We start from the raw sequence: 24,062 nt of genomic DNA on the forward strand, positions 1-24,062 counted from the left end.
AAAAACACTAGATAAACCCTTCATTTTTGGATCAAACTTCACACTTTTGATCAGAGCCATGACCTAACATTAAGGCTGTAAACATTTCCATCATTTTTTAAATCCTTAAATATGCAAATGAGAACTTCCCAAAAACAGACTAATTTGCATATGATTTAAACAAATCTGAGCATATGACAACCAAGTACAGACTCCCAGCACCTGAATTCTGCAATTAGATTTAATGCAAATACTTTTAAAACTTATTTTTAGCACTTTTCAAATTTCAGGTTCTCTTTAATTTGAATGCTGTTCAAGCTCTGAAGCTCACCCTGAGTGAGGAGTTATCCCCAAACCAAAGCATATTTAGCAATCTGGTTGCATTCTCTCAAATAACTTGAAGAGCCTACCTACCTCAGTGAATTCTGCTGTGTTGCTTTCACTTCCGGGGTCGCAACTTCAGGTGAAAGATTTTGCAAGTGAGCAGAAGGCAGGGACTGCAGGGCAGCGGCGCCCCTCGAAGGCAGGTGCCCCCCTGCCATGCTTACCCCGCTTACCGCATCGGCACGGCCCTGTAAATCAGAAAAAAATAGTCCGAAGCAAAAACAGAATAACAGGATAATCCATTCCACACTTCCTATATAATAATTCTCACCTCCAACGTTCTGTGCTTGGGACCGTGGCTCCTTGGCTGGAGGTGGTCTTGTGAGGCAGACACGCACTGACGTCACTGACGTCAAAACAGCTGATTGCAAGGCAAGGGGAGGAGTAGGGAAACACGCACGGAGTTAAACTTTCTAAGATGATTCAACAACCTACGGGAAGGGAAGGTAGTACAACAACGGCGGCGGCAGTTTTCGGCGTTCCGGCGGGGGGGGGGGGGGGGGGGATCGACAGGTTCGCGGGAGGGGGTGGAAGAAAAAAAAACGCATGTTGTGGGGAGAGAAGAGGGTGGCCAACCACAGCATGGATGCGAGCGGGGGGGGGGGGGGGGGGGGGAAAGAGGCCGGCCCAGGCTGGCACATGGGAGAGAGAGGAGCATGGATGCGAGGGGGGGGGTCATGGAAGGGAGAGAGGGGACTTGCTGGAAAAGGATGAATGGAGGCAGCAGGGGACAGAGGAGCATGGATGGCCATGGATTGGGAGGGCAGGCCTCAGGGAGAGAGGGCAATTGCTGGATAGGGAAAATGGAGGGGCCAGGTGACAGATGAGCATGGATGGGCATGGATTGGAAGGGCAGGACTCAGGGAGAGGGGAATTGCTGGATAGGGATGAATGGAGGGGACAGATGGGCATGGATGGATATGGATTGCAGGGCAGGCCTCAGGCAGAGAGGGGAAATGCTGGATAGGGAAAAATGGAGGGGCCAGGTGACAGATGAGCATGGATGGGCATGGATTGGAAGGGCAGGACTCAGGGAGAGGGGAATTGCTGTATAGGGATGAATGGAGGGGACAGATGGGCATGGATGGATATGGATTGCAGGGCAGGCCTCAGGCAGAGAGGGGAAATGCTGGATAGGGAAAAATGGAGGGGCCAGGTGACAGAGGAGCATGGATGGGCATGGATTGGAAGGGCAGGACTCAGGGAGAGGGGAATTGCTGGATAGGGATGAATGGAGGGGACAGATGGGCATGGATGGATATGGATTGCAGGGCAGGCCTCAGGCAGAGAGGGGAATTGCTGGATAGGGATGAATGGAGGGGCCAGGTGACAGAGGAGCATGGATTGGACTCACACTTTCACTCTGACTCTCAAACAGTCACTCTCACATAGACTCTCCCAAACATACACACTCCGAGGAAAACCTTGCTAGCGCCCGTTTCATTTGTGTCAGAAATGGGCCTTTTTTACTAGTATGAAATAAATAGGACTGCACATTTAACATGTTAAAAAATTAACGGCCCCACTACTTAGAGGATTCAGGGCTCCCGCAATTATCGCAGGAATGGAGAGACCAACTCAACGCCCCTTTGAGTGCACAGGAGATACAGAAAGTGATTAAGAATCTACCTGGTGGCTCCAGCTCTGGGGCAGACGGTTTCTCCGCGGAATACTATAAAATGATGGGACTAAGAGTGCTAGGCCCATTAATGGAGTATTTCACAGAAGCAATAGAAAGGCAGGAATTACCTGAACGAGCGAATGAGGCACACATCACATTAATTCTAAAACCAGGCAAATCACCAGAGACACCCGAGGCATACAGGCCAATCTCCTTACTGAATGTCGATTTGAAAATATTAGCGAGACTATTAGCGGACAGATTGGCAAAGCACATGCCCCAGCTGGTGGGCGACCATCAGGTGGGGTTCGTGAAGGGACGACATCCGGGACTTAATGTCCGTCGAGCCCTATTGGCCATGGCACACAGCCAAGCCGCAGAGGAGCCCCTATTGTTAGTCGGCCTAGACGCGGAGAAAGCGTTTGATAAAGTACGCTGGGGCTATCTGTTTGGGGTGCTGAAGAAGGTGGGAATGGAGGGCTGGTATCTTAGAGCAGTGGCAACTCTATACACAAAGCCAACAGCTTGCATAGTGGTGAATAACATGAAATCCCGGGCCTTTTCAGTAAATAAAGGGACGAGACAGGGCTGCCCATTGTCCCCCTTGCTCTTTTTGCTATACATAGAACCCTTTTTGAGAACGGTGAAGAACAATAAGGAGATTCGGGGAGTGCAAATACCAGGACTGCCAACAAAAATATTAGCATTTGCAGACGATATACTCCTAACACTGACAGAACCACAAAACTCATTAGCACAGTTGCTGGAAGCGGTAGAGGAATTTGGATTTCATTCAGGATTTACCTTAAATAAACAAAAATCAATTGCACTTCCGAGCCACTCTAAGATGAAGAGTGAATGGGTAGGTCAGTTCCCACTACAGTGGGGCCAGGACAAGATAAAATATCTTGGGATTTACCTGCCAGTACAGTTAGATCGGACACACAAAATCAACCTAGAACCGCTATGGGAGTCTACCCAGACCACCTTAGCGATGTGGCAGAAGTTGACCCTATCGCTGTGGGGGAGAGTGGCCATATACAACATGCTAATAGTGCCAAGATGGACGTATATTACACAGGTGTTGTCTCTGAATTTAACACGCAGAGACGAAATTGACCTCCATAGGATACTTAAAAATTTTCTATGGTCTGGGAAAAGAGCTCGAGTATCGCAGCAGCAAACCTATTTGCCAAGAGATAAGGGAGGCCTTGGGGCACTCAGTGTAAAATGGTTTTCAATAGCAGGCTGTCTGCGCCACATAGCAGATTGGTTTAGAGGGACCACATATTTTACGTACCCGATAGCTGAATGCCTGATGTTAGGCGACATACATTTTAGTTATTGGCTGCATGCGGGACCAGGAAAGGTGAAAACCCCAAAGCATATTAAATTTTTATTTGATCCATTACGGAAGGCATGGAGATGGCTAGGCAAATTATTCGGGCATGATGCAAAAATCTCATCACTCCTGCCTCTGGGTGGTAACTTGGACTTCCCAGTGGGAAACACCTCGTTAACATTTGTTAAGTGGAGGGAAGTAGGTATATACTTCTTGTATCAGGTCTTAAAGAGGGACGGCACATTGCAGCCCAGAGAAGAGTTACAGGAGCGCCAGGGGTTGGAGTCAAGAGACTTCATGGCTTATAGTCAGCTACAACATTATGTGAGGTCCCTACCTAGATCCCTACTAGAAGCCAAAATAAAAAAACAATTAGCTGAGACCCTCGACTTAAAGGCACAACAAATAGTTCCATTAAAATATCACCATGCCCAGATCAAACAAGCCATGCCTATAGCACAATATCAGAAATTAGCAAAAGAATGGTCTACAGAACCCGACTGCCGGGTCGGGGAAGCGGATCTGCAGACTTGTCTGCGGATGTGCTATAAACAATTCGGCAGCGCAGACATATGGGAAACACAATATAAATTTCTTATGAGATTATATGTATCCCCGCATAGAGCGTTCCAGGCCACTTTAAGGCCACAAGATGATTGTCCAAAATGCAGAAGGCATAACGCACACCTGGGCCACATGTTCTGGCAGTGTCCACCGGTACTGGCATTTTGGTCTAGGATCTGTCGGCAGGTCTCGACCATATGGGCAATACAATGGATTAGACATCCGGGCCTCTTATTCGATGTATTTAATACAAAGGGATTGAGAAGAGCGGGGCTAAGAGACTTTCAGAGGCGTGCTGTGATGATGGGGAAAAAGACTATACTCAAACTGTGGTTGCAGGATGAATCACCCTCGATACAGAGCTGGCGAGCATACCTCATCTCACTGAGTATGATGGAGCGGAAAGACTCTCCGGACTTGGCCTCTCTCAGGGGAGAACAGTTTTTACAACGTTGGTTGCCATTCTTGGACACATTAACTCCATTGGCTAGAAGCCGGATATTGAATGGGTGAACACCAATGTTAAAGAGAAGTTGCCTGGTGAGAAAGGAGGAGGGGGGGGGGGGGGAAAGGGGGGGAAAAATGAAACGATAGCATGCATAAGTGACTACAATTATTGCAATGTTGTTGGAAATAATGTTGGACTAATGTCATATAGAGTTTTTGTTATACTGTCAGTTACTGTTATCGTGAATAAAACAGATTAATAAAAAAAAAAAAAAAGAAAAATTAACGGCCCCAACCTTCTACTTCCTGCTGGGCCCACTGTCTCACTGGGTTTGCATCATTTTTGGTCTGGCTCTCCTGCCCTCCAACCATCCAGCATTGTCGGTCTCTCTTCCTTTCCTCTCTCCTTCCTGCACTCACTTTGTCCTGGCTCCTCCTCCACTTTCACTTCCACCAGTCTGCATGCAGGTGGCAACACCAACAACAAATAGTAGGCAGGCATGTAGAGCACAGGCCCATGCATGCCACTGCTGGCTCTGATGGTTCCACCTCTCTGTTACAGGAAGTTACATCAGATGGAGTGGGACCAGAAGAGCCTGCAGTGGAACACATACGACAATATCACACACGTCTGAATTCTGTTTTCTGTTGTCACTTCCGCCGCTGGCATCGGTAGAGGCTCTTAATTGCACTGTTCCCTCCCCCCCCCCCCCCCCCCCGGTACCTCTTAAATGCTTCTATTCTTTGCCGGCAGTGAGCAAGGATTTCTACCTTCTGCTCACGCTGGACCCGAGCCCTCCCTCTGGTGTAATTTCCACCAGGAAGTTATATCAGAGGGAAAGCTCAAGCTGTTAATAGCAGCGGGTAGGAGACTCTGTTCACTGCCAGTGAAGAACAGAAGCATTTAAGAGGAAGGGGGAGGAGAGTGCAGTTCAGACCTCCCCCCTCAATGCTGGGGGGGGGGGGGTGGAATGCTGGGCGCCAGCTTCCCTTGCTACACCACTGGCTATCATGCAGACCTGAGAAGCAGCAGTTCAGGTGAGGAGAGGAAAGGAAAGGGAGAGAGATCAGCAATGCTGGAATGGAGATGGGGGAGGGGTAGAGATGGGCAATGGTGGATGGTAGTGGAAGGGTACAAGGGGGTAGAGACAGGCAGTGCTGCCTGGGAGTCACAATTCTTCAGCAGGGGAAGGCATCATTGGAGGAAAGCCAGTCAACAGGCTAGTCTATGGGGAATGAGGCTGTGACTCCTGGACAAGCTCAGGGAAGAAGAAAGGAGAAGTGTATTGAGGTCTGGGAAAAGGGAAGAAAGAGAGGTGCAGTGATGAGAGAGGGGCAATGTAGGATGGGGGAAGAGAGAGACAGAAAGAGGGGATGCTGGATGAAAATAGGGGATGAAAGAAGAAGAATAGAAGGGAGATGCTGGACATGAATGGAGGGAGGAGAAGGGAAGAAAGAGGGGAAATGGCCATGGATGGTGGGGAAGGGAAGAGAGAGAGGAAATACTGGCTCATGGATGGAAGGGAGAAGATGCTTGCTTGTGGATGGAGGAGAAGGGAAGCAAGAAAGGAGGAAGATGCTGTCCACAGATGGAGGGAAAGGGAAGAGATGGAAACTAGATTTGAGGAGGCAGAAAACTGGAAGAAAGATGAACATGAAAGATGTATATAGGGCATGAAGTGAAGAAGAAAAGAGGAGAGAAAAGAAATAGTGAATGGACTGGAAGCCATTAGAAAAATTAAAATATCAGGCAACAGATGTAAAATAATGATTTTATTTTCAGTTTAGTAACTGAAATATGTCATTTTTGAGAATTTACATCTATATTTTGCACTGTACAGGAAGAAATGTGAGGAGGACGCTTTATGCGATTAATCGCACAATTAAAAATTTTAATCGATGTGCAGCCTTACAAATAATATAGCATGGACTTGAATACTGGTGAATGAAAAGCATAGCATAATTGGTTGACAAAGTTAAACTCAGATATCATATTGATTCTGTAAGACTAAAGCATTGGTTTTAGTTTACAAATCTTTAAAATTGATTAAATAGAAACATTTAGTACTATGGCATTATAATACAGTGGGCTGTAGTTGACAGAGGAGGCTCCAGGGCTGGGTGTGGCTCTAGCTGATGGAACAGTCATAAGGGCAGCTCTAAATAAGTACTTAAAACCATTCTGTCCCCTTTACAGATTGTCGATAAGAACAACAGATACAAATCCATTGATGGAACTGATGAGACCAAAGCTAACTGGATGAGGTAAGTCCAGTCTGGCATCCTGATGCTTTCATGTCCTTTCTGGCTTCAGAAGAAGAATCTTTCAGATGTTTATGCACAGTGCTTGCCATCTAAGGCTCTGCTGATATATGCTGCTCCTTTACTGTTGCCAGCAGGAGCGGACTGTCAGTGATCCAGGCCCCGGGCAATAAGGGTCATGGGTCCCCAGCACCCATCTAACATTACTGTCTATTACTGCTTAGGTGAGAGTAGGTCCCCTACTGCTGTAGGCTCTTGGGCACTGTCCTATTGACAGCCTGGTCAGTCCACCTCTGGTTGCCATACTGCTAAACTTGGCTCATCTTTCCTAAAAGGACAGCTCCAGAAAGCAGGACTTTCAAGGAATGCTGTAAGCCAGCCTCAGGGCACATCTAGTCCCAGCGGGTTTTCAGGATATCCACAATGAATATTCATGAGCTGCAATTGCATGCAATTGAGGCAGTGCATGAAAATCTATTTCATTCATATTCATTGTGGATATCCTGAAAACCCAATGGGATTAAGTGTACCCCGAGGACTGGGTTGGGAATGTCTGCTGTAAGCTCTGACTAACTTGTGTTAGAAGGTGCTCCTTTCTGGAGGAGCCTTCCTCTGCAGAGTTGCCACCGTAAGAGAGGGGGATTTGTGGGCATATACAAAGAATGTAAGGGCAAATTAAGGTTTGGATAGACTCCATGGATGGATGGAAAATTTGGGGGAAAGTCATGGAGTACTTTAGATGCCCATGGATTTGGGAGCTGGCTGTGGGGAATATAAAGCTAGTGAGGTGGTTGTAGTGAGGAGTCAGTGGGTACACTTGTAGTTTGAGAGACTTTGTTTTGAAAGCACAGGGATCATTTCTGACATTTTCTCATGTTGTCCCTGTACTGTACCCTTCTGTCCTACTTCCAGAGAACCTCTGGAAAATGAACTGAGCTGTTGTGAGAATGGGGGCTTCTTAATGAGTTGGCTTTCTGAACTCTTTGCTGCACAAGGGGGAGTAGAAACCTTGTGCATACATTTCAGGGTTGTTACATCTTCTGTTTTCAAATTTTAGGCTCAAATGCTTTTTTTGGAATTACTGAATAAATTCCTGGTAATCCTAGTTAGAAGTATACCTGTAAAAAAAAAACAAAAAAAACAGGGGACGATGTTTGCATACATTCCTGCCTACATATGTACATGTAGTTGCATTCATGGGATCAATTTTCAAAGGGCTCGGCCCCTTTGAAATATGACAGAGGCTGTGTTCCTAAATTTAAGTGCTTAGAAGTGGGTGGGGCAGGTGAGGGGAAGTAAGTTAGTCACCTAGAGCTGATTTCACTTCTAGGTTTCTAAATGTAATTTTCATCCTCAACTTAAGTTCCTAAATGAACCTGAAAATTTGTTTTACCTGAGACTCCTAGGTCAGACATTCAGCTTTCTTTAAATTTCAGCTTCATAGGCTTGGTTTTCTCTGTAAATAGGCATGTCTTTCCTTATTAGTATAAAATACAGTCATGATCTTTATTTAGTGATTGGAAAGATTAACTTATACCAGTGTGATTCGAGATGCACCAGCATTATCCTAAGAACAGAGGTATCTTAAGCTTGAAACTTTGTCAGATTAAAAAAAAATCTAAGGAGTGAGAGAGATCAGGAGGAGATTCATATCTTTTGTACAGAAAGGTAAATAGTAAGAGGCTGGTATTACAAGGGGCCTGAGTGCGTGAAACGGGATTTTACGCTCTCAAATAAGCGCTTATAAAACTACTCAGTGGGATTTTACGCTCTCAAATAAGCGCTTATAAAACTACTCAGTGGTATGCACATATAAAAACTAGGCACACAAAAATACAGCACATCCCTTTACATGATACACGCATTGGTGTTTGCTTTTACAGGATTGGCAGCTTTGCATCTTTTTTTATAAACTGTGCACCCCTAGGCCTATTCTTACCAAAGTGTACACACACACACAGTTACACTTGCCTAGGTGCCATGTCATAAAATTACCATCTTTGAGGCTGTTCAGTCTGTCTGGGGGTCCTGGTATTCTCACAAGGAATCCAGAGGAAGCTCTGCTGATAATAGTCAATTCTATAAGCATCAGGGGGAAGAATGTGAATTTGCTGGCCTACGTTAGTCCATTATGATGGAACATAAATTAGCTAATGCTCACCACCAGAATTGCCTAGCAGTAGATAGAGCCCCCTTTCTGGATGCCTACAGAATAGCTTAACAGTAGATAGAGACCCTTTTTTGAATATATACAGAATAGCTTGGCAGTAGATAGAGCTCCCTTTCTGGATACCTATAGAATAGCTAAGTAGGAGATAGAGCCCCCTTTCTGGATGTTTACAGAATTGCTTAGCAGTAGATAGAGGCCCCTTTTGGGTATGTACAGAATAGCTTGGCAGTAGATAGAGCATCCTTTTGACCTTTGACACGTGCGTTAGTATAAAGGACACCGACTCCTTTGTTCAGTTTTTCCAGCACTTAATGAGCGTGACTATATGATGTCCCTCCTTGGAGCGCATTTATAAACCTTGTTTTGGAGGAAATCAAACTGCTGGTTTTTTGCCCTACTGCCTTTGTTTTAGCTTGAATCGATTTCAAGCCCCTGATGCAGCCCTTGTGGGCGAAACACAGTCTGTGTCGGGCGATTATTTTATAATAAAGTTTTGAACCATACTACTGATTGATCTGCTCTGTTTGTGTCCTCTTTTGGATATGTACAGAATACCTTAGCAGTAGATAGAACCCCCTTTTGGATACATACAGAATTGCCTAGCAGTAGATAGAGCCCCCTTTCTGGATACCCATAGAATAGCTTAACAGATTGAGCCCCCTTTCTGGATGTATACAGAATAGCTTGGCGGTAGATAGAGCCCCCTTTCTGGATGTATACAGAATTGCCTAGCAGTAGATAGAGCCCCTTTTCTGGATGCCTACAGAGAATTGCCTAGTGGTAAATAGAGCCCCCTTTCTGGATGCCTACCAGAAATACAGACACAGTGCATTATTTAAGGAATCTTTTCTGTACATACCAGGGATTTGATATTTTATTGTTTAGTAATTAGTGTTACAAATTTCTTTTATTGAGCATGAAATTTTTGTTTTTCTTTTTAACAGCAAAACGAGAACTTTATATTTCTGTGACCTGCCTATTGAAGGTTAAATTATTCCTTTTTATCCTTTGTTTTGATAAAGAGGTTCTTAGCAAGCAAAGCTGAATGGTTTAGTAGTCATGTCTGTTGCTTGAGCATTGCTTGGCAAAAGGTGCTTAGAGTAACCAGAATAAAACTGCAGTACTTCTGCCATTCCCTTTCCCTAAGTGAAGGAATGGAGGCTCCCTCTACCTTTCTGGGTTTGGCTGGTACAGCCCATTCCAAAAGCTAAACAGTTTAAGGATGGAATTCCTATCCAGTCAGTAAGCTAATTAACATTGAATAAAGTTTTTTTTAGATGAACGTGAATTATAAAATGTTTGCATTTCTGATCTGGGAAAGACTGGTACATCACATTTGTGTATTCTACCAAAACTTGCCATTATTCTGCAAAGATTTTCTTAGTGAGATGTCCCGCAAATCATTACGATAAAACATGTGGTGGTATTTAGAAGCAGGTCTACCCCTACCAAAGCACTGGAGGATGTAATGACTCCTCTCAGAGCGGTATGTGACAGGCAAAAAAGGGTAAAAAAACCAGGACCACCTACAGAAGTAGAGTCAGGGCAATTTAAATTGTTGGGCAACCTACTAATCAGGTTTGGCCAAGAAAAAATGACCCATGGAAAACCATCCCAAAACCCTGGGTTTATAAGAGCCATACCACCCAGGTAACCCATGACCACTTCTGGCATTTGCCATGTAGTTTATTGAGTGAGCCACGCCGAGTGCCATTTACCCAATTGTACTTTGTGGCATTCAACCCAAGGAACATGGCAGCTGTGACCGAGAGAAAAAGGAAGCCCAAGTTTTCCAAGGAAGAGCTGGACATTCTGGTCACTGAGGTGACCCGGAACGAAGCCATGCTGTTTGGGAGGGAGACAATGAGGCTATCCCATGCTGACAGGGACAAGATCTGGGAAGGAATAGCAAGGAAAATCACCTCCATCAGCCAGGTGCACAGGTCTGTGAAAGACATTAAGCACAGATGGGATGACATGAAGAGGAGAACCAAAGACAAACTGGCCTTCATGCAGAGGTCTTTATCCAGCCCAGGAGGAGGGCACCCTCCAACAATCGTCCTGACGGCTCACGAAAGGGCTATTGAGTCTACACTTCATTCGCGACAAATGCATGGCTTCCGAAGAGCAAACCTTGACATGGTTGAAAGCCCCTCAACAAGCTGTGAGTATACTTCCTTAAACACTCTTTAGCCTGCACTGTTTGTCTCAGTGGCCAATAAAAGTGCTGTTTGTGTGTGGTATGAGGTGTCTGATATTTTCTTCATGCTGATTGATCCATTATTAGTCAACAACTTTGTTCCACTTGGAGTAAAGTAGATGAAACTGTTTCCTAATCCTGAGTGGGGAAATGTCCTCTTCTCTTTTCATGTTCATTTAAACCTCTTAGTTTTTGAAGGATAGGAGATGCTAGAAACCTAATCTTATTCAAGCAACCTGGTCGTACAGGTACAAAAAACACCAGGGCAGTCCAGTAACTGTTTCCAGTCATTAGAAATAATTAATTGTATATGTTGCTGATCTGTGGAGCTGAAAGCTATGAATTGTGGGCTCTGTCCATGAGTTCTGCATGTGGTTTAAAATGCAAGCTAGGGCTCACACATTGGAGCTTTGAGATAGAAACTAGGTTTTAAAATATAAAATGTAGAGCAAATGGTGCTTTCATATAAGGCCTAAGAAGGTCTCACTGTGCCTGAAGCAAACTTACACTCTTTCTTATTATGGTAACATGAGCATGGGTGGGCCTGGAGCCACACAATGAGTGTGGGCAAAGAAAAACACAATTTATTATAAGTATCGGGTAGGGGTCCTATTCCGTTCACAGGTGGGGGAAAAGTCAAACAGAAAACTAGTCTGTAAACCATAGCAGTGTTCATGGGTAGCCTCGTGCAGGGCCACAGCATACCTTGCTGACTCCCAGTCCAGCAGTTCCCCAGTGCTATCAATATAATGTCTAGCAGATACTTGGGTCAAATGTCTAGGGAGGAGTGGCCTAGTGGTTCGAGTGGTGGACTTTGGTCCTGGGGAACTGGGTTCGATTCCCACTGCAGGCACAGGCAGCTCCTTGTGACTCTAGGCAAGTCACTTAACCCTCCATTGCCCCAGGTACAAATAAGTACCTTTATATAATATGTAAGCCGCATTGAACCTGCTATGAGTGGGAAAGCGCGGGGTACAAATGTAACAAAAATAAAGGTGCAAGGCTTCAAGCTGAACTTGGCCTACCTGACTGTAGCAGTTGTAGTTCACATGTAGGTAGTGGAAGCAAATGCAGTTAGGCTCCACTGCTTCCCACTGGGCCTCTTTAACCTAGCTGTGCCCTCCTGTCTTCACCTTTCCTGTGTCACTTCCCCCTTGGTTGGGACTATGGGTTTGAAGGTGGCTCTGACACAGTGAGGGAATATTCTTAAGGGGAAGTTGCAACTTTCTGTAGACTCCTTCACAGTCATGTTTTGATTGACTGTTAGGAAACCAGTTATTATTCACAGTACCCACAGTGGTGGAATAGGAATAAACTGTAGACAGCATCAGATGTCACTTTCTGCAACCCTTCAGATGATTTCTTCTTCCAGGGGACAGCAAAAGCTTTAGGACTCAGTTTTAGATGTTCTCAGAAACATCCCCTCCTTACCTTAACAGCAGAAATCACCTTCTCTTCCTGGCCTGCCTTTAGCACTCCATCCTATCTCATGGAATTTGTAGTAGCTCATTTCTATTAGCCTAGTCTATTATGAAATTCTAAACTGGTTAATTCAAAACTAGGAAATGTGGTGAAGATCTTGTTCACCTCCTGCAGATCTAAGGGATATTGTGACGAACTTAATGCCCTTCTAGGAAGTGCTCTGTCACTTCACTCCCAGTACCCTAGAGCCCAACATGATCCATTTTAGTTCTTGCCCTCTGTCTTATAAAGACATGCAGTGAGGGTGCAGGTAGCACCCTCAGAGGTTCAAGGCTGGTATGTTATTGTTGATGCTGTGGACTCAGAATGAGTGTGATGACAATTTTGAGCTGTAATTTGTGTTTGGAGGGGGAGCATGGACATGCATGCAGTGTTCTGAAAGTGAGTTTTCAATACATGTTACAAATGCTTACATGTTTCTGTAGCACTGTAGTAAGCCGTGGCCAAACCTCCAGTGTACTTGTCCGTTTCTGGGAGACAGTAGTTCATCAAAAGAATTCTAGGTAGCCACTTCTCAACTTTTTGCATGTGCATACTGAGATATGCATTCATTTTGAAAATGATACAGATACAGCAGTGAAAGTTGTTTCATTATCTGGTGTTTTGCATCGTTTTCAACACGAAACAAATTTAAAATAAAAATGCCCATTGTCATTTTGTTTTCTGTTTTAGTACATGGTAAGTAGCCTTAACTTGCACTGAAACAGGAAAATAAGATAAAAAATAGTAATAAAATTTTTAAAAAAACAACTCACCAAACAAACCAGACCCCCCCCCCCCCCCCCAGTATGTATTGTCCATCTGGAGATAAACTACATGCCATAAAAAGCCACTTCTAGGTATATCAAACCCTTTTGTGCACCAAAAATATCTCAGTCCTCCGTTTTCTGACTTTTGCCAGATATATACTCCCTGTTCTTCAACAGCAGGTTTATTCACTCCGATTCTCCAAGGACAAGCAGGCTGCTTGTTCTCACTGATGGGTGATGTCCACGGCAGCCCCCCTAAACGGAAATCTTCCTAGCAACAAAGCTTGCTAGAGCCTTCGAGCGCGCGCAGGTGCGGCCATCTTCCCACCCGTCGCGCGAGAGTCCCGCTTTAGTTCTTTTCTTTCCGCGGTAGAAGAGAGACTGCTTGCGGTCTTTCTACGCGTGCCCCTGAAAAGAACCTTCGTTACGTGGTCTTTTTCCGCGGTCTTCTTCCGCTTTTTTCTTTTGCGTGCTCTGTGAGCGGTTTCTTTTAAAAAAAAAAAAAGAATATCCTTATTTTCTTAGTTTTTCCCTTCTAAGTTTCTTTTCATTCCCATCACGGTCCTCTTAGGCAGCACGTACGCGTTTCTCCTTTTTTGTGCCCGTTTTGTTTGGCACCATCGAGAAATTTGACTTCGCCACCGCCGCTATTTTTCCGTCCATGACATCGAGGATTTCCAGCGGCTTCAAGAAGTGCGGTCGATGCAACCGGGCAATCTCAGGTACCGATCCCCACTTGTGGTGTATCCAGTGCCTTGGGCCCGATCATCGCCCAGACGTGTGTAAGTTGTGTCTTAGCCTTACAAAGCGGGACCGTCTGTTTGGAGCTTTGCCCAGTTCTTCGGCGTCGACAGCGGTATCGAGGTTGGCAGCATCGATGTCGGCACCGGAGATGGCATCGACATCTGGAGCGCAGGTAATGGCTGTCCGGAGGCCACCACATGCCGGGAGCAGTGAGCCATCGAGTGGGTCTCCATGTGCCTCGAAGACTCCTGCTGTGCAGGCCCACCGGGACCGACCTCTTTCGGACCCGACCCTGAGAAGGCGTGTGGATTCCACGTCCTCCTCGTCGGTACTGAGGAATGCCGATGCCGTGCCTCGAGCGAAGGCTAAAAAGCATCGCCATCGGTCTCCTTCCAGACACGGTACTGGGAGCTGCGGGGCATCGAAGGATTCGGCACCCGAGAAGCGTCGACGCCGGGAGGACCGCTCGCCCTCCATTCAAGAGGTGTCGGTGCGTCGGTCTTCGGACAGCCCGGTACCGCCTCCTCATCCCTTGCAGATTCTGCCTTCGGCTCCTGCACCGGCCCCACAGCCTTTTCCGGTAGAGACTCTGGACGAGCGCCTCCGAGCCATTCTCCCAGGTCTCCTAGACAGCCTGCTGCGTCAGTCTGTCCCGGTACCGGGGGTGCTTGTGCCCTCGGTACCGTTGATGGAAAGGGTGGCTAGCTCTGTGCCTGTGGTGCGGTCTCCGATGCCGGTACCGCTTGCGGCATCGGTGTCGGCTGCCACCCAGGTCGACTCCCCGTCAACATCGCTGGAGGGAGCTTCATCGCCGCCAGCACAGGAGTCAACTTCTCGACATTGTCATTGAGGACGTGGTTCCTCGGCGTCGAGACAGGCCCGGTTTCGGACTGCAGTCAGGGAACTCTTGTCCGATACTACTACTACTACTACTATTTGACATTTCTAGAGCACTACAAAGTGTACGCAGCGCTGTACAAACACAGAAGAAAGACAGCCCCTGCTCAAAGAGCTTACAATCTAATAGACAAAAAGTAAAGCATTTAAATTTAAAATATTTAAGGAGTCAAGCACAAGAGAACAGTCACAGAAGGACTGAAGATGTTGAAGGGTGGTCAGTGTGTTTAGGTGTAACTCTGGTTGGAGTAGTGGGAGAAGGTGATAGAAGAATAGAAATGGGTGAGGTAAAAGTAATGAGTGGGTTGATAGGGAGGTTATATAAGACATGTCACTCTAGGGGTGGGTGGGTAGAGGGGTAGGGTGGGCGGGACTAAGTCTAAAGCAGGAGAAGGTATTCTCTGCAGCCTATCTGTGAGATGGAAAATGCTCTCTGAAGCTGCTGCTACAAGTCGCTCCTCGTGGGAGGAGGATCCCAGATATTTCTCTTCTGAGGAGTCTTGTGGTCTTCCCTCTGATCCTATTCCTTCCCCAGAAAGAAAGCTTTCTCCCCCGGAGAGTCTTTCTTTCTATTCATTTGTCCGGGAAATGTCTGTGGGCATTCCCTTCCCTGCGGTGTCTGTGGATGAGCCCAGGGACTGAGATGCTCGATGTCCTTGACTATCCTTCGCCACCTAAGGAGTCATCCACTGTCCCTCTGCATAATGTCCTTAAGGAGACATTGCTAAGGAACTGGATGAAACCACTATCTAATCCCACCATCCCCAAGAAAGCTGAGTCCCAATATCGGGTTAACGGAGAACCTGAGTTGATGAGGACGCAGTTACCTCACGATTCTATGGTTGTGGATTCCGCTCTCAATAGAGCCAAGAGTTCTAGAGATTTCGCCTCGGCACCCCCGGGATGAGAATCTAGAGCTCTGGATTCTTATGGGAGAAAGGCCTATCAGTCCTCTATGCTCATGTCCAAAATTCAGTCTTACCAGCTCTACACGAGCATTCACATGCGGAACAATGTGAAGCAACTGACGGACTTGGTAGATAAGCTCCTTGTGGAGCTCACCAGGCCTTTTCAGGAGGTGGTCAGGCAGCTGAAGGCGTGTTGCAAATTCCTGTCCAGGGGTATTTACGATACTTTTGATGTTGCATCCAGATCTGCTTCTCAAGGTATAGTGATGCGCAGACTCTCATGGCTGCGTGCCTGTGACCTGGACAATTGAACCCAGCAGCGGCTTGCGGATCTTCCTTGCGGGGGGATAAACTCTCCCACCGGACGCCTTCAGCGTCTACCTCAACAAATTGCCCACCGGGAGCTCAGTCTTTCAGCTTCCAGCACAGGCAGGTACTTGCAGAGAAACTATCCGCCCTTCTCAGCGCCAATGCGGTCGGGCCTGTTCCACCAGGGCAAGAAGGGATGGGATTCTATTCCAGGTACTTCCTTGTGCAAAAGAAAACGGGGGGGGGGGGGGGGGGGGATGCGATCCATCCTAGACCTAAGGGCTCTGAACAAATATCTAGTCCGAGAAAAGTTCAGGATGGTTTCCCTGGGCACCCTTCTTCCCATGATTCAGAAAAACGATTGGCTATGCTCTCTGGACTTAAAGGATGCTTATACACACATCCTGATACTTCCAGCTCACAAGAAGTATGTTCGATTTCGTATGGGCACTCGACACTTCCAGTATTCTGTGCTGCCCTTTGGGCTCGCCTCTGCGCCCAGGGTATTTACAAAATGCCTGGCGGTGGTTGCAGCATCGCTACGCAGACTGGGAGTGCACGTGTTTCCTTACCTCAACGATTGGCTGGTGAAGAACACCTCGGAGGCAGGAGCTCTACAGTCTATGCAGATGACTATTCAACTCCTGGAGCTACTTGGGTTTGTCATAAATTATCCAAAGTCCCATCTCTTTCCAGTTCAGAAACTAGAATTCATAGGAGCTCTGCTGGACTCACTGATGGCTCATGCCTATCTCCCAGAGGCGAGGGCAGACAATCTTCTGTCTCTTGTCTCTATGGCAAGAGCGTCTCAGCAGATCACAGCTCGGCAGATGTTGAGATTTCTCGGCCATATGGCTTCCAAAGTTCATGTGACTCCCATGGCTCGTCTTCACATGAGATCAGCTCAGTGGACCCTAGCTTCTCAGTGGTATCAAGCCACAGGGGATCTAGAGGATGCAATCCAGCTGTCCACCACTTTTCACAATTCCCTACAATGGTGGACGATTCGATCCAATTTGGTCTTGGGACGTCCTTTCCAAATTCCTCAGCCACAAAAAGTGCTGACAACGGATGCATCCCTTCTTGGGTGGGGAGCCCATGTCGATGGGCTTCACACACAGGGAGTTTGGTCCCTCCAGGAAAGAGGTTTTCAAATCAACCTCCTGGAGTTACAAGCGGTCTGGAACGCTCTAAAGGCTTTCAGAGATCGGCTGTCCTATCAAATCATTCAAATTTGGACAGACAATCAGGTTGCCATGTACTACATCAACAAGCAGTGGGGCACCGGATCTCGCCCCCTGTGTCAGGAAGCCGTCCAGATGTGGCTTTGGGCATGCCAGCACGGCATGCTTCTCCAAGCCATGTACAGTGGTGGAAATAAGTATTTGATCCCTTGCTGATTTTGTAAGTTTGCCCACTGACAAAGACATGAGCAGCCCATAATTGAAGGGTAGGTTATTGGTAACAGTGAGAGATAGCACATCACAAATTAAATCCGGAAAATCACATTGTGGAAAGTATATGAATTTATTTGCATTCTGCAGAGGGAAATAAGTATTTAATCCCTCTGGCAAACAAGACCTAATACTTGGTGGCAAAACCCTTGTTGGCAAGCACAGCGGTCAGACGTCTTCTGTAGTTGATGATGAGGTTTGCACACATGTCAGGAGGAATTTTGGTCCACTCCTCTTTGCAGATCATCTCTAAATCATTAAGAGTTCTGGGCTGTCGCTTGGCAACTCGCAGCTTCAGCTCCCTCCATAAGTTTTCAATGGGATTAAGGTCTGGTGACTGGCTAGGCCACTCCATGACCCTAATGTGCTTCTTCCTGAGCCACTCCTTTGTTGCCTTGGCTGTATGTTTTGGGTCATTGTCGTGCTGGAAGACCCAGCCATGACCCATTTTTAAGGCCCTGGCGGAGGGAAGGAGGTTGTCACTCAGAATTGTACGGTACATGGCCCCATCCATTCTCCCATTGATGCGGTGAAGTAGTCCTGTGCCCTTAGCAGAGAAACACCCCCAAAACATAACATTTCCACCTCCATGCTTGACAGTGGGGACGGTGTTCTTTGGGTCATAGACAGCATTTCTCTTCCTCCAAACACGGCGAGTTGAGTTCATGCCAAAGAGCTCAATTTTTGTCTCATCTGACCACAGCACCTTCTCCCAATCACTCTCGGCATCATCCAGGTGTTCACTGGCAAACTTCAGACGGGCCGTCACATGTGCCTTCCGGAGCAGGGGGACCTTGCGGGCACTGCAGGATTGCAATCCGTTATGTCGTAATGTGTTACCAATGGTTTTCGTGGTGACAGTGGTCCCAGCTGCCTTGAGATCATTGACAAGTTCCCCCCTTGTAGTTGTAGGCTGATTTCTAACCTTCCTCATGATCAAGGATACCCCACGAGGTGAGATTTTGCGTGGAGCCCCAGATCTTTGTCGATTGACAGTCATTTTGTACTTCTTCCATTTTCTTACTATGGCACCAACAGTTGTCTCCTTCTCGCCCAGCGTCTTACTGATGGTTTTGTAGCCCATTCCAGCCTTGTGCAGGTGTATGATCTTGTCCCTGACATCCTTAGACAGCTCCTTGCTCTTGGCCATTTTGTAGAGGTTAGAGTCTGACTGATTCACTGAGTCTGTGGACAGGTGTCTTTCATACAGGTGACCATTGCCGACAGCTGTCTGTCATGCAGGTAACGAGTTGATTTGGAGCATCTACCTGGTCTGTAGGGGCCAGATCTCTTACTGGTTGGTGGGGGATCAAATACTTATTTCCCTCTGCAGAATGCAAATAAATTCATATACTTTCCACAATGTGATTTTCCGGATTTAATTTGTGATGTGCTATCTCTCACTGTTACCAATAACCTACCCTTCAATTATGGGCTGCTCATGTCTTTGTCAGTGGGCAAGCTTACAAAATCAGCAAGGGATCAAATACTTATTTCCACCACTGTATCTGGCAGGTGTAAACAACAGTCTGGCCGACAGATTGAGCAGGATAATGCAACCTCACAAGTGGTCGCTCAACTCGGGCGTCATACGCAAGATCTTCCGAGAGTGGGGCACCCCATCGGTGGATCTTTTTGCCACTCAGCTCAATCACAAGGTCCCTCAGTTCTGTTCCAGATTTCAGGCCCACGGCAGACTAGCGTCGGATGCCTTTCTCTTGCATTGGGGGAAGGGCCTCCTGTATGCTTATCCTCCCAAACCTCTAGTGGAGAAGGCTGAAACTCAAGCAAGACAGGGGGGGACCATGATTCTGATTGCACCCTTCTGGCCGTGTCAGATTTGGTTCCCTCTTCTTCTGGAGTTGTCCTCCGAAGAACCGTGAAGATTGGAGTGTTTTCCAACCCTCATAACTCAGAACGAGGGGGCGCTTCTGCATCCCAACCTCCAGTCTCTGGCTCTCGCGGCCTGGATGTTGAGGGCATAGACTTCGTCTCCTTGGGTCTTTCTGAGGGTGTCTCCCGAGTCTTGCTTGCTTCCAGGAAAGATTCCACGAAGAGGTGTTACTCTTTCAAATGGAGGAGGTTGGCTGTCTGGTGTGACAGCAAGGCCCTAGATCCTCACTCTTGTCCTACACAGACCCTGCTTGAATACCTTCTACATTTATCAGAGTCTGGTCTGAAGACCAACTCCGTAAGAGTTCATCTTAGTGTGATTTGTGCTTTTAATTATCGTGTAGAGGCTAAGCCTATCTCTGGACAGCCTTTAGTTGTTCACTTCATGATAAGTTTGCTTTTGTCAAAGCCCCCTGTCAGACCTCCACCAGTGTTATGGGATCTCAATGTCGTCCTCACCCAGCTGATGAAACCTCCTTTTGAGCTACTGGATTCCTGCCATCTGAAGTAATTGACCTGGAAGGTCATTTTCTTGGTGGCTGTTACTTCAGCTCGTAGAGTCAGTGAGCTTCAAGCCTTGGTAGTCCATGCTCCTTATAGTAAATTTCATCATAACAGAGTAGTCCTCCTCATGCACCCTAAGTTCTTGCCAAAGGTGGTGTCGGAGTTCCATCTGAACCAGTCAATTGTCTTGCCAACATTTTTCCCCGTCCTCATACACGCCCTGCTGAACGTCAGTTGCATAGAGAGCATTGGCCTTCTATGTGGAGCGGTCAAGCCCCTTCAGACCGTCCACCCAACTGTTTGTTTCTTTCGATCCCAAAAAGAAGGGAGTTGCTGTCGGAAAATGCACCATTTCCAATTGGCTAGCAGATTGCATTTCCTTCACTTATGCCCAAGCTGGGCTGAATCTTGAGGGTCATGTCACGGCTCATAGTGTTAGAGCCATGGCAGCGTCGGTGGCCCACTTGAAGTCAGCCACTCTAGAAGAGATTTGCAAGGCTGCGACGTGGTCATCAGTCCACACATTCACATCTCATTACTGCCTCCAGCAGGAATCCCGACGCGACAGTCGGTTTGGGCAGTCGATGCTGCAGAATCTGTTGGGGGTTTAGAATCCAACTCCAGCCCCCTAGACCCATTTTTGTTCTGGTTCAGGCTGCACTCTCAGTTAGATGTTACTTTGTAGGTCAGTCTTTGTTATGTCCTCGCCGTTGCAAGGTCCAATTGACCTTCTTTGTTGTTTTGAGTGAGCCTGGGTGCTGGGGATACCCCATCAGTGAGAACAAGCAGCCTGCTTGTCCTCGGAGAAAGCGAAGATACATGCCTGTAGCAGGTATTCTCTGAAGACAGCAGGCTGATTGTTCTCACAAACCCGCCCGCCTCCCCTTTGGAGTTGTCCTTTCCTTTGTTATTGCTTTATAATTTAACCAAAGCGGGACTCTCGCGCGACAGGCAGGAAGATGGCCACGCCTGCGCGCGCTCGAAGGCTCTAGCAAACTTTGTTGCTAGGAAGATTTCCGTTCAGGGGGCTGCCGTGGACGTCACCCATCATTGAGAACAATCAGCCTGCTGTCCTCGGAGAATACCTGCTACAGGTATGTATCTTCGCTTTTTGGCCTTGTGACCTGCTTACTTGTGAAGGGCTAATCTGTTAAACAGCAATCCAAAACACACATGATTTAATGTAGGTGTGTGTATGACTATATATAGATATAGACAAATAAAAAGGAGGAAAGGTCGCCCATGCAAACATGAGCAAAAAATAAGAGTGAGGCAAACTCAAAGAGGAAATCAAAAAGGAAGTCAAAATTGTAGGAGTCTTTGTTATAAAAAGGCATAAAACTGACCCTATGAATATATTTATTTTATTTATTTTATTAAGATTTATTTACCGCCTTTTTGAAGGAATTCATTGAAGGCGGTGTACAGTAAGAATAGATCAAGCATGAGCAATAGGCAATTACAGCAGTCAAAATATTCAAATAATAATACAAAGTATGGCTTAGTATACTACTTACAATACTACTTATAATGTGAACACAATATGTAGTAGAACATTATAATTGATAGTGAAGAGTAAAGCAAAGATGGAACATATAAATAGGTAAGAAGAGTTAAAAAGTAGGTGACTGATTTAGAGAAAGTTGCACATGAGGTCAGAGAGATGGATAAATATTATCTCAGCAGTATGTGCAGCCCGAGTCACTCCTTGTGTGTGTGAGTGAGACTAACACTTTAGTTACTTCTTCCATTAAAGGCTTGGTTGAACAGCCAAGCTTTCACCTGCTTCCTGAAATAGAGATAGTCTTGTGTTAAGCGGAGCCTTTCAGGCAGTTCATTCCGGAGAAGGCTCGCTTGCAAGTATCACATCGTGTAATGTCTTTTGGAGAGGGTGTGGTTAGTGATAGTTTTTGAGAGGACCTTAGTGTCCTTGGCAGTGTGTGGAGAATCATCCTATTCCTCAGGTACTCGGGGCCATTTACTTTCAGGGCCTTGAAGATCAGACATAGAGTTTTAAATTTTGCCCTGTATTGTACTGGTAGCCAATGAAGTTTTTGCAAAAATGGTGTGATGTGGTCACGTCGCTTGCAACCTTCTATGAGTCTTGCTGCTGCATTCTGAATCAACTGGAGCTGGTACAGGCCCTTTGTAGTCAGACCATTGTATAGTGCATTGCAGTAAGATTTCCCTTCTCTATGTAAGGAGAGAGGCAGCTGTTGCAAATAGTAGAAGCAGCTCTTAAAGGTTGCTTGCATTTGGAGAGTAAGAGTAAGTGTTGAATCTAACTGTATTCCAAGGTTCCTGACTTGTGATTTGAGAGGGAATTCATACTTCCCAAAAGTGGTTTTAATGTCAGGTATGTAGCCATTTGTGTTAGGTACCCAGAGAAGCTCGGTTTTACTTGGGTTCAGGCAAAGTTTGTTGTGTTTAGCCCATTCTTGAATTGATGTTAGACAGTTGATCAGTTTATTCAAGGCTGTGGGTGTCAGGTTCAATGGGTATGAGTAGCTGCACATCATCTGCATAGATGTAGAACTGAGTGTCCATTGACCGGATCAGCTCAGCTATTGGCTTGAGGTAGATATTGAACAGAATAGGTGACAGTATCTATCCTTGTGGTACCCCGCAGGTCAGTGTCCATGGTGGTGATGAGTTGTTGCCAAACATTATGGACTGTTGCCTGTCTGATAGATAGGATCTGAACCAGTCAAGTACTGTTTCATTGATACCTCTTTCTGTCAGTCGTGCTAGCATGATATCATGATCCACAGTATCAAAAGTTGCTGAGAAATCTAGCAGTACTAACATTGAGGGTTTCTGTGAAGATCATCTAGTAGGAATACGAAGACCGTTTCTGTTCCATAACCAGGTCTGAATCCAGATTGGCATGGATCTAGCCAGTTTCTCTCTTCTATCTAATCATTAAGTTGAGCATAGACTGTGTGTTCTATGAGTTTCCCTAGGAACGGGATGTTGGATACTGGCCTGTAACTTTCAAGTTTATCTTGGTCAAGGTTGTTTTTCTTTAGCAAAGGGCAAACCACTGCCCTTTTACTACTACTACTACTACTTAACATTTCTATAGCGCTGCTAGGGTTACGCAGCGCTGTACAATTTAACATAAAAGGACAGGCCCTGCTCAAAGAGCTTACAATCTAAAGGACAAGTGAGTAGACGATACGATGGGGGCAGTCCAGATATCCTGACGGTAAGAGTTAGGTGCCGAAGGCAGCATTGAAGAGGTGGGTTTTAAGCAGAGACTTGAAGATGGGCATGGAGGGGGCTTGACGTAGGGGCTCAGGAAGGTTGTTGGTAGTTGCCTATTAGAAAGAGAGGTGTTCACAATTTTTGTGGCGCCTTCTATAAGGCCCCTACTTGCTTGCTTCACTATCTTTGATTGGCAGGGGTCGAGGGAGCAGGTAGTTGCTCGAAGGTCTCTTAGGATTTTGTCAAGGCTGTCCTCTGTCATTAGGTTAAAAGTGTCCTATCTGTCTCTGTCAGGAGGGAGTGAGTTTGTGCACCCCTGGTTGACTGGTTGGGGACTGGGTGAGATTGCCTGTAAATCCTGGTGGAGACTTTTAATTTTGCTGGCAAAGTATTCAGCAAAATTCTTGCAGTTCAATTTAGACTGGGCAGGCTGATTCTGTTGTGGGGGTTGCAGTAGGCTGTTTACTATACTGAACAACTACTTGGTTGAATTGGCAGCCTGTTCAATGCATTGAGAGAAATACTGTTTTTTGGTTGCTGTACTTGGCGGTACTTTGCTGTGTGCTTCCTACAGTTTAGCCTGTCTTCATCCAGGCGAGATTTATGCCATCTCCTTTCTAGTCTCCATCCTTTGTGTTTAAGGATCCGAAGTTCTGGAGAAAACCAAGGTGAGCGTTTGTGAGTGGGGCATAAGACCTTTTTTTAGTGGTGCTGTTTTCTCTAAGGTCTTGGCTAAGTGTGCATTCCAGATGTCAACTTGTTCTGACACTGTAGTTGTCATTTCATCCACATGTGGTTAGTCCAAGGCCTCTAGGAAATTCTCAGCGGTCAGCTTTCTTTTTGTCCTCTGATCTCCTTCCAAACTCTGGGAGGTGTCATTTGTTTCAGGTGGTCACTTAGGAAAAATTTAATTAGAAAATGGTCTGACCATGATAGAGGTGTTATT

At 46.3% G+C, this 24,062-nt stretch overlaps 1 protein-coding gene across 2 annotated transcripts in view; it reads left to right on the forward strand.

The window, feature by feature from the left end:
• PRDM11 (PR/SET domain 11) overlaps nucleotides 1-24,062 on the forward strand; it is a 136,109-nt gene that overhangs the window by 69,342 nt on the left and 42,705 nt on the right. For both annotated transcript variants that reach the window (XM_030200823.1, XM_030200824.1), the window contains exon 6: nucleotides 6,535-6,602. In XM_030200823.1, coding sequence (XP_030056683.1) covers nucleotides 6,535-6,602 — 68 coding nt within the window. The remainder of the gene's footprint in view (nucleotides 1-6,534; nucleotides 6,603-24,062) is intronic.

Source organism: Microcaecilia unicolor, chromosome 4, assembly GCF_901765095.1.
Source record: "Microcaecilia unicolor chromosome 4, aMicUni1.1, whole genome shotgun sequence".
NCBI lineage: Eukaryota > Metazoa > Chordata > Amphibia > Gymnophiona > Siphonopidae > Microcaecilia > Microcaecilia unicolor.